Source organism: Hemibagrus wyckioides, linkage group LG20 (genome assembly GCF_019097595.1).
Source record: "Hemibagrus wyckioides isolate EC202008001 linkage group LG20, SWU_Hwy_1.0, whole genome shotgun sequence".
NCBI lineage: Eukaryota > Metazoa > Chordata > Actinopteri > Siluriformes > Bagridae > Hemibagrus > Hemibagrus wyckioides.
In genome coordinates, this window is record NC_080729.1 from 296917 (window position 1) to 309043 (window position 12127).

The following is a 12127-nucleotide window of genomic DNA, read 5'->3' on the forward strand; positions in this document are numbered from 1 at the left end:
ACGTCTCAGAGAACACACACACACGTCTCAGAGAACACACGTCTCAGAGAATACACACACATGTCTCAGAGAACACACACACACACGTCTCAGAGAACACACACACACGTCTCAGAGAATACACACACGTCTCAGAGAATACACACACGTCTCAGAGAACACACACACACACGTCTCAGAGAACACACACACACGTCTCAGAGAATACACACACACACGTCTCAGAGAATACACACACACACGTCTCAGAGAATACACACACACACGTCTCAGAGAACACACACACACGTCTCAGAGAACACACACACACGTCTCAGAGAATACACACACACACGTCTCAGAGAACACACACACACGTCTCAGAGAACACACACGTCTCAGAGAACACACACACACGTCTCAGAGAACACACACACACGTCTCAGAGAACACACACACACGTCTCAGAGAACACACACACACGTCTCAGAGAACACACACACACGTCTCAGAGAACACACACACACGTCTCAGAGAACACACACGTCTCAGAGAATACACACACACGTCTCAGAGAACACACACACACGTCTCAGAGAACACACACACACGTCTCAGAGAACACACACACACGTCTCAGAGAACACACACACACGTCTCAGAGAACACACACGTCTCAGAGAATACACACACACGTCTCAGAGAATACACACACACGTCTCAGAGAACACACACGTCTCAGAGAATACACACACACGTCTCAGAGAATACACACACACACGTCTCAGAGAACACACACGTCTCAGAGAACACACACGTCTCAGAGAATACACACACACGTCTCAGAGAACACACACACACACGTCTCAGAGAACACACACGTCTCAGAGAATACACACACACGTCTCAGAGAACACACACGTCTCAGAGAACACACACGTCTCAGAGAACACACACACACACGTCTCAGAGAACACACACACACGTCTCAGAGAATACACACACACGTCTCAGAGAATACACACACACGTCTCAGAGAATACACACACACGTCTCAGAGAATACACACACACACGTCTCAGAGAACACACACACACGTCTCAGAGAACACACACGTCTCAGAGAATACACACACATGTCTCAGAGAACACACACACACACGTCTCAGAGAACACACACGTCTCAGAGAATACACACACACGTCTCAGAGAACACACACGTCTCAGAGAACACACACACACACGTCTCAGAGAACACACACACACGTCTCAGAGAACACACACACACGTCTCAGAGAACACACACACACGTCTCAGAGAACACACACACACGTCTCAGAGAACACACACACACGTCTCAGAGAACACACACACACGTCTCAGAGAACACACACACACGTCTCAGAGAACACACACACACGTCTCAGAGAACACACACGTCTCAGAGAACACACACGTCTCAGAGAACACACACACACGTCTCAGAGAACACACACACACGTCTCAGAGAACACACACACACGTCTCAGAGAACACACACGTCTCAGAGAACACACACACACGTCTCAGAGAACACACACACACGTCTCAGAGAACACACACGTCTCAGAGAATACACACACACGTCTCAGAGAATACACACACACGTCTCAGAGAACACACACACACACGTCTCAGAGAACACACACACACACGTCTCAGAGAACACACACACACGTCTCAGAGAACACACACACACACGTCTCAGAGAACACACACACACGTCTCAGAGAACACACACACACGTCTCAGAGAACACACACACACGTCTCAGAGAACACACACACACGTCTCAGAGAACACACACACACGTCTCAGAGAACACACACACACGTCTCAGAGAACACACACGTCTCAGAGAATACACACACACGTCTCAGAGAACACACACACACACACGTCTCAGAGAACACACACGTCTCAGAGAATACACACACACGTCTCAGAGAACACACACGTCTCAGAGAACACACACGTCTCAGAGAACACACACACACACGTCTCAGAGAACACACACACACGTCTCAGAGAATACACACACACGTCTCAGAGAATACACACACACACGTCTCAGAGAACACACACACACGTCTCAGAGAACACACGTCTCAGAGAATACACACACATGTCTCAGAGAACACACACACACACGTCTCAGAGAACACACACACACGTCTCAGAGAATACACACACGTCTCAGAGAATACACACACGTCTCAGAGAACACACACACACACGTCTCAGAGAACACACACACACGTCTCAGAGAATACACACACACACGTCTCAGAGAATACACACACACACGTCTCAGAGAATACACACACACACGTCTCAGAGAACACACACACACGTCTCAGAGAACACACACACACGTCTCAGAGAATACACACACACACGTCTCAGAGAACACACACACACGTCTCAGAGAACACACACGTCTCAGAGAACACACACACACGTCTCAGAGAACACACACACACGTCTCAGAGAACACACACACACGTCTCAGAGAACACACACACACGTCTCAGAGAACACACACACACGTCTCAGAGAATACACACACACGTCTCAGAGAACACACACGTCTCAGAGAACACACACGTCTCAGAGAATACACACACACGTCTCAGAGAACACACACACACGTCTCAGAGAACACACACGTCTCAGAGAATACACACACACGTCTCAGAGAATACACACACACGTCTCAGAGAACACACACGTCTCAGAGAATACACACACACACGTCTCAGAGAATACACACACACACGTCTCAGAGAACACACACACGTCTCAGAGAATACACACACACACGTCTCAGAGAATACACACACACACGTCTCAGAGAACACACACGTCTGAGAGAACACACACACACGTCTTAGAGAACACACACACACGTCTCACAGAACACACACACACACGTCTCAGAGAACACACACGTCTCAGAGAACACACACACACGTCTCAGAGAACACACACGTCTCAGAGAACACACACACGTCTCAGAGAACACACACACACACGTCTCAGAGAACACACACGTCTCAGAGAACACACACACACACATCTCAGAGAATACACACACACACACGTCTCACAGAACACACACACACACGTCTCACAGAACACACACACACACGTCTCACAGAACACACACACACACGTCTCAGAGAACACACACACACGTCTCAGAGAACACACACACGTCTCAGAGAACACACACACACGTCTCAGAGAACACACACACACACACGTCTCAGAGAACACACACACACACACGTCTCAGAGAATACACACACACATCTCAGAGAACACACACACGTCTCAGAGAACACACACACGTCTCAGAGAACACACACACACGTCTCAGAGAACACACACACACGTCTCAGAGAACACACACACACGTCTCAGAGAACACACACACGTCTCAGAGAACACACACACGTCTCAGAGAACACACACACACGTCTCAGAGAACACACACACACGTCTCAGAGAACACACACACACGTCTCAGAGAACACACACACGTCTCAGAGAACACACACACGTCTCAGAGAACACACACACACACGTCTCAGAGAACACACACACGTCTCAGAGAACACACACACGTCTCAGAGAACACACACACGTCTCAGAGAACACACACACACACGTCTCAGAGAACACACACGTCTCAGAGAACACACACACGTCTCAGAGAACACACACACACACACGTCTCAGAGAATACACACACACGTCTGAGAGAATACACACACACGTCTCAGAGAACACACACACACGTCTCAGAGAACACACACACACACACGTCTGAGAGAATACACACACACATCTGAGAGAATACACATACACATCTGAGAGAATACACACACACGTCTGAGAGAATACACACACACGTCTGAGAGAATACACACGTCTCAGAGAATACACACACACGTCTCAGAGAATACACACACACATCTGAGAGAATACACACACACGTCTGAGAGAATACACACGTCTCAGAGAATACACACACACGTCTCAGAGAATACACACACACATCTGAGAGAATACACACACACGTCTGAGAGAATACACACACACATCTGAGAGAATACACACACACGTCTGAGAGAACACACGTCTCAGAGAACACACACACACACGTCTCAGAGAGCACACACACACGTCTCAGAGAACACACACACACCTCTGAGAGAATACACACACACATCTGAGAGAATACACACACACGTCTGAGAGAATACACACACACGTCTGAGAGAACACACACGTCTCAGAGAATACACACACACGTCTCAGAGAACACACACACATCTGAGAGAATACACACACACACATCTGAGAGAATACACACACACATCTTAGAGAATACACACACACGTCTGAGAGAATACACACACACATCTGAGAGAATACACACACACGTCTGAGAGAACACACGTCTCAGAGAACACACACACACACGTCTCAGAGAACACACACACACGTCTCAGAGAACACACACACACCTCTGAGAGAATACACACACACGTCTGAGAGAATACACACACACGTCTGAGAGAATACACACACACGTCTGAGAGAACACACACGTCTCAGAGAATACACACACACGTCTCAGAGAACACACACACATCTGAGAGAATACACACACACACACATCTGAGAGAATACACACACACATCTGAGAGAATACACACACACGTCTGAGAGAATACACACACACGTCTGAGAGAACACACGTCTCAGAGAACACACACACACGTCTCAGAGAACACACACACACGTCTGAGAGAATACACACACACGTCTGAGAGAATACACACACACGTCTGAGAGAATACACACACACGTCTGAGAGAACACACACGTCTCAGAGAATACACACACATCTGAGAGAATACACACACACACACATCTGAGAGAATACACACACACGTCTGAGAGAATACACACACACGTCTGAGAGAATACACACACACGTCTGAGAGAATACACACACACGTCTGAGAGAATACACACACACGTCTGAGAGAACACACACGTCTCAGAGAATACACACACACGTCTCAGAGAACACACACACACACACACGTCTGAGAGAATACACACACACATCTGAGAGAATACACACACACGTCTGAGAGAATACACACACACGTCTGAGAGAATACACACACACGTCTGAGAGAACACACACGTCTCAGAGAATACACACACATGTCTCAGAGAACACACACACACACACGTCTGAGAGAATACACACACACATCTGAGAGAATACACACACACGTCTGAGAGAATACACACACACGTCTGAGAGAATACACACACACGTCTGAGAGAACACACACGTCTCAGAGAACACACACGTCTCAGAGAACACACACACACGTCTCAGAGAACACACACACACGTCTGAGAGAATACACACACACGTCTGAGAGAATACACACACACGTCTGAGAGAATACACACACACGTCTGAGAGAATACACACACACGTCTGAGAGAATACACACACTCGTCTGAGAGAATACACACACACGTCTGAGAGAATACACACACTCGTCTGAGAGAATACACACACACGTCTGAGAGAATACACACACACGTCTGAGAGAATACACACACACGTCTGAGAGAACACACACGTCTCAGAGAATACACACACACGTCTGAGAGAATACACACACACGTCTGAGAGAATACACACACACGTCTGAGAGAATACACACCCAGGTGTGTGTGTGTGCTGTATAGCGGTCATTAAACCCTCAGCAGTGTGTGTAGAGTTTATCTGTAACTCCAGGTTTGTTGAATCTCCGTACAGAAGGACACAGAGCGGGTCAGCGGCTTCACTCCTGTCATTATTCGAGTTCTGTCAGCTCGTCGACTTCCTGTTGGACATCGTGTCTTTGGTGAGCCGAGCAACATTACTACACACACACACACACACACACACACGTGTTACTGTAATAATACTGCTGTGATGAGGAAGTGTGTGTGCTGCTAGCTGAACTGCTCTTCTTCAGCTTTCCTCAACTTTATTTATTCACAAATTTCCCAAACAGATTTAAGAGAATTGAAGTTTGTGAATAAATGTCTTTATCGACTGTGCTGTGATCACCTCTCTCTGCTGAACCTGTCTGCTCTCTCTCTCTGTCTCTCTCTCTCTGTCTCTCTCTCTTTAAAGCCCACTAGAAGTATGCGAGTGATCTGCCAGGTACAGTACTCCTCCTCCTTTACTGCTTGTTTTTACACTCGTTTATTCTCCTGCATCCCCTTCATTTCACACACACACACACACACACACACACACACACACACACACACACACAGAAAGCTGTGCATGTGCTTTACACTCTCTACTTCCTCCTTCCTCTTTCTCCCTGAACTCAGTGGATCAGCTGAGATGTGATCAGTGTGTGACATTTACTTCTGTAGTTCTACACTGGAGCTATGATGCTTCACTGTCTGTTAGGGGGCGTGGCCTCAGGTCTGAAGGTGGGATTTGGACATTTAAAACTTGTGTGTTTGTGTGTGCGTGTGTGTGTGTGTGTTTGTGCGTGTGTGTGTGTGTGTGCGTGTGTGTTTGTGTGTGTGTGGGCGTGTGTGTGGGCGTGTGTGTGGGCGTGTGTGCGTGTGTGTGTGGGCGTGTGTGTGTGTGCGCGTGTTTGTGTGTGCGTGTGTGTGTTTGTGTGTGCGTGCGTGTGTGGGCGTGTGTGGGCGTGTGTGTGTGCGTGTGTGGGCGTGTGTGTGGGCGCGTGTGTGTGGGCGTGTGTGTGGGCGTGTGTGTGTGGGCGTGTGTGTGTGTGTGTGCGCGTGTTTGTGTGTGCGTGTGTGTGTTTGTGTGTGTGTGCGTGTGTTTGTGTTTGTGTGTGCGTGTGTGTGTGCGTGTGTGTGTGGGCGTGTGTGTGGGCGTGTGTGTGGGCGTGTGTGTGTGTGTGCGCGCGTGTTTGTGTGTGCGTGTGTGTGTTTGTGTGTGTGTGCGTGTGTGTGCGTGTGTTTGTGTTTGTGTGTGTGTTTGTGTGTGTGTGTGTGTTTGTGTGTGTGTGGGCGTGTGTGTGTGTGTGTTTGTGTGCGCGTGTGTGTGTGTTTGTGTGTGTGTGGGCGTGTGTGTGTGTGTGTTTGTGTGTGCGTGTGTGTGTGTTTGTGTGTGCGTTTGTGTGTGTTTGTGTGCATGTGTTTGTGTGTGCGTGTTTGTGTTCTGGTGAAGTTTAAAGTGATATGGAACAGAGGGAGCAGTGGAGGAGTGTGAGGGTGAGACGGTATTTATGATGAGGAAGATGACAAGAAATTCTACCTGGAGAAAGAGAGTGATGGTGATGGTGATGATGATGATGGTGATGATGATGGTGATAATGATGGTGATGATGATAATGATGGTGATGGTGATAATGATGATGATGATGGTGATGATGATCATGATGGTGATGGTGATGATGGTGATGATCTTGATGGTGATGATGGTGATGGTGATGATAATGATGATGGTGATGATGATGGTGATGGTGATGATGATGATAATGATGGTGATGATATGATGATGGTGATGATGGTGATGATGGTGATGATGGTGATGGTGATGATGGTGATAATGATGGTGATGATGATCTTGATGATGATGATGGTGATGATAATGATGGTGATAATGGTGATAATGATGATGATGGTGATGATGATGATGATGGTGATGATGATGATCTTGATGATGGTGATGATGATGATCTTGATGATGATGATGGTGATGATAATGATGGTGATAATGGTGATAATGATGATGATGGTGATGATGATGATGATGGTGATAATGATGGTGATGATGATCTTGATGATGATGATGGTGATGATAATGATGGTGATAATGGTGATAATGATGATGATGGTGATGATGGTGATAATGATGGTGATGATCTTGATGATGGTGATGGTGATAATGATGATGATGATGGTGATGATCATGATGGTGATGGTGATGATGGTGATGATCTTGATGGTGATGATGGTGATGGTGGTGATAATGATGATGGTGATAATGATGGTGATAATGATGGTGATGATGGTGATGTGGTGATAGTGATGATGGTGGTGATGATGATGGTGGTGATGATGGCGATGGTGATGATGGTGGTGGTGATGATGATGATGGTGGTGATGATGGTGGTGGTGGTGATGATGGCGATGGTGATGATGGTGGTGGTGGTGATGACGATGGTGGTGATGGTGGTGGTGGTGATGATGGTGGTGGTGTTGTTGATGGTGGTGGTGATGGTGGTGGTAATGATGATGGTGATGATGATGATGGTAGTATATAAGGAGGTAGAGTGATGGTGAGGATGATGATGATGATGATGATGGTAGTGTATAAGGAGGTAGAGTGATGATGGTGATGATGATGGTGATGATGATGGTAGTGTATAAGGAGGTAGATTGATGATGGTGATGATGGTGATGATGATGGTAGTGTATAAGGAGGTAGAGTGATGATGGTGATGGTGATGATGGTGATGATGATGGTAGTGTATAAGGAGGTAGAGTGATGATGGTGATGATGATGGTGATGATGGTAGTGTATAAGGAGGTAGAGTGATGATGGTGATGGTGATGATGATGGTAGTGTATAAGGAGGTAGAGTGATGATGATGGTAGTGTATAAGGAGGTAGAGTGATGATGGTGATGATGATGGTAGTGTATAAGGAGGTAGAGTGATGATGGTGATGATGATGGTAGTGTATAAGGAGGTAGAGTGATGATGGTGATGATGATGGTAGTGTATAAGGAGGTAGAGTGATGATGATGGTGATGATGGTAGTGTATAAGGAGGTAGAGTGATGATGGTGATGATGATGGTGATGATGGTAGTGTATAAGGAGGTAGAGTGATGATGGTGATGATGATGGTGATGATGATGGTAGTGTATAAGGAGGTAGAGTGATGATGGTGATGATGATGGTGATGATGATGGTAGTGTATAAGGAGGTAGAGTGATGATGGTGATGATGATGGTGATGATGATGGTAGTGTATAAGGAGGTAGAGTGATGATGGTGATGATGATGGTAGTGTATAAGGAGGTAGAGTGATGATGGTGATGATGATGGTAGTGTATAAGGAGGTAGAGTGATGATGGTGATGATGATGGTAGTGTATAAGGAGGTAGAGTGATGATGATGGTGATGATGGTAGTGTATAAGGAGGTAGAGTGATGATGGTGATGATGATGGTGATGATGATGGTAGTGTATAAGGAGGTAGAGTGATGATGGTGATGATGATGGTGATGATGATGGTAGTGTATAAGGAGGTAGAGTGATGATGGTGATGATGATGGTAGTGTATAAGGAGGTAGAGTGATGATGGTGATGATGATGGTAGTGTATAAGGAGGTAGAGTGATGATGGTGATGATGATGGTAGTGTATAAGGAGGTAGAGTGATGATGGTGATGATGATGGTAGTGTATAAGGAGGTAGAGTGATGATGGTGATGATGATGGTAGTGTATAAGGAGGTAGAGTGATGATGGTGATGATGATGGTAGTGTATAAGGAGGTAGAGTGATGATGGTGATGATGATGGTAGTGTATAAGGAGGTAGAGTGATGATGGTGATGATGATGGTAGTGTATAAGGAGGTAGAGTGATGATGGTGATGATGATGGTAGTGTATAAGGAGGTAGAGTGATGATGGTGATGATGATGGTAGTGTATAAGGAGATAGAGTGATGATGGTGATGATGATGGTAGTGTATAAGGAGGTAGAGTGATGATGGTGATGATGGTGATGATGATGGTAGTGTATAAGGAGGTAGAGTGATGATGGTGATGATGATGGTAGTGTATAAGGAGGTAGAGTGATGATGGTGATGATGATGGTAGTGTATAAGGAGGTAGAGTGATGATGGTGATGATGATGGTAGTGTATAAGGAGGTAGAGTGATGATGGTGATGATGATGGTAGTGTATAAGGAGGTAGAGTGATGTATGTTGATGGCTCTGCAGATTCATTTGGTTGAATTTTTGGAAACTCATCTTTTAAATATATATTGTTTGACCCTGTGATGTCATAATGTGTTGTTTAGAGGGATCACAGCTCATCTGATGGACTGCAGGGACGTACCACACCTTTACATCCTGCTCCTTTAACTCGCTCGCTTACATTTTAATGACCACAGAGTTACAGAGCAAACAAGATGGACACTTTTCATATATATCTCTCTCTCTCTCTCTCTCCCCTGCACTCTGTGTGTATGTGTGTAGGAGACATATATTGAGATCCAGACAGAACACTTGCCCCAGTTGTTGTTGAGGATGGTGTCGTCCATCACGCTGCAGCTCGGAGCTCTCAGTCTGCCGGAGCTCACACACTGTCTGTGTCTCTGCTCCAAGATCCTCAGCAAGGTCCAGCCTCCGCTCGTCTCACCGCTCGTCCTCCCGTCCAGCGGCTCCACCCGAGAGCAGGACACACAGCAGGTCAGTATACACACACGCTCACACACACACTGCTGGACATTTCACTCACACTGTCACACACAGCTAAAGCCTGAAGAAAGACAGACAGAAAAAAGTAGGTGACAAGACAAAAACAAAAAAGAATAAAAATCAGTTACTGCTTTATTTATACATTTCCCTGAATAATTTTTTTCTTTTCTTTCCCAGGTTGCCCCATCGTCTCTGGATGTCATGGTCAGTGAGGATGTGTTTGAGGACAGGGAAAGTCCTTTACTCGTCCGTTCACCTGAGAGCAGCTTTACAGACTTTGTTCAGTACGAGGGGGTGGAGTCTTATGACCACGCCCCTCCACAGTCCAATCCCAGACTCCAGACCAGTTCTGCTGCAGCCTCTAAAACTCAGGGTGCCCCAGTGATGCAGCGCTGCCTCGAGCACTTCCAGCACTTCCTGTGCAGACTGGTGGAGCTCTACATCGCCCCGGGTCACACAGGGGGTGGGGTTAACCTGGAGGAGGCGGAGTTGCCGGACAGGCTGTGTGTATTTGATCAGAAGGAGTGTGTGTCTGCGTTCACGGCTGCGTGTCAGCTCTTCCTGGAGTGTTCCAGTTTCCCCGTGTACGTCGCCGAGGGAAACCTGAAGTCTCCCAGCAGAGACGAGCAGGAAGGTTAGAGTGGAGTTTAAACTTAACACTGTCTTTTATTTGTTTATTATTATTATTGTTTTAGGATTAATCTAGTTTTAATTTTCTTTGTGTTATATTACTGTTTTATTTATCATTGGTTGCACTTGTTTATTTATTATTTGTTTATTATTAATTATTACTGTATATAGTCACTGATATAAATGAATAATGTCAATGGCACCGATGATGTCAGACAGTGGAGGTGTGACTCCGCCTCCCCGCTGGCTCCAGTCTTTGATGAACGCCTGTTTCTCCGAGCTGGACTTCAGCGTCCGTGCTGTGGCCATCTCCCTCCTCATGGACCTGGTGGGTTTGACTCAGTCTGTCGCCATGGTAACGGCAGAACGGGTGGGCGTGGCCGACTCCTCCCAGCCGATGAGCCCGAGTCAGGGCCGTGTTGCCGTGGTGATCAGGCCGCCACTCACGCAGGGGATGTTAAAGCACATCGCCGACAACACCGACTTCTTCAAGGTGACACATTAATCTGTCTTTCTACATTTCTCTCCTTTATTTTTTCCTCTCTTTCACTTTTCTTCTTCCTGTCTTTTCTCACTTGTCTCTCTTCCTCTTCTCTTCTACTCTTTGTCCTGCTCTTTATCAGTGATATTCTACCTTTTCCTCTACTATCACTTTATTATTTTTATCATTTTTTCTCTTTTTGCTCTCTCTCTCTCTCCCTCTCTCTCTCTCTTTCTCATATTCCTTGTTTTTTCTGTAGTTTAGTGTTTAATGTTTATAGTTTAGACCCCAGGCTCTGAAAGTCGATGTGCAGAGCAAAGTCATAATTATGGATCTTATATTAATATTAAATATCTATAGGAATTATTTCTCTGATGCATAAAATGATGTATAATTTATAATTTATAATGGTCAACTGTCTTCATCTGTGCTCAAAAAAATGAACTGTTCCAGTGTCCAGCATTACATTAGATTAACGTTTCACATCTAAG

General features: G+C 46.0%; 1 protein-coding gene across 7 annotated transcripts in view; it reads left to right on the forward strand.

Annotated features, from left to right (window-relative positions):
• dop1a (DOP1 leucine zipper like protein A) overlaps positions 1–12127 on the forward strand; it is a 42336-nt gene that overhangs the window by 11447 nt on the left and 18762 nt on the right. For 5 of the 7 annotated variants that reach the window (XR_009207492.1, XM_058418792.1, XM_058418793.1 and 2 more), the window contains exons 6-10: positions 5878–5965; positions 6241–6270; positions 10304–10516; positions 10703–11159; positions 11371–11648. Coding sequence is in view for 6 of the 7 variants with exons in the window: in XM_058418792.1 (XP_058274775.1) it covers positions 5878–5965; positions 6241–6270; positions 10304–10516; positions 10703–11159; positions 11371–11648 (1066 nt within the window). In the remaining variant the exon portion in view is untranslated. The remainder of the gene's footprint in view (positions 1–5877; positions 5966–6240; positions 6271–10303; positions 10517–10702; positions 11160–11370; positions 11649–12127) is intronic. The other 2 variants (XM_058418796.1, XM_058418797.1) reach the window with 2 other exon arrangements.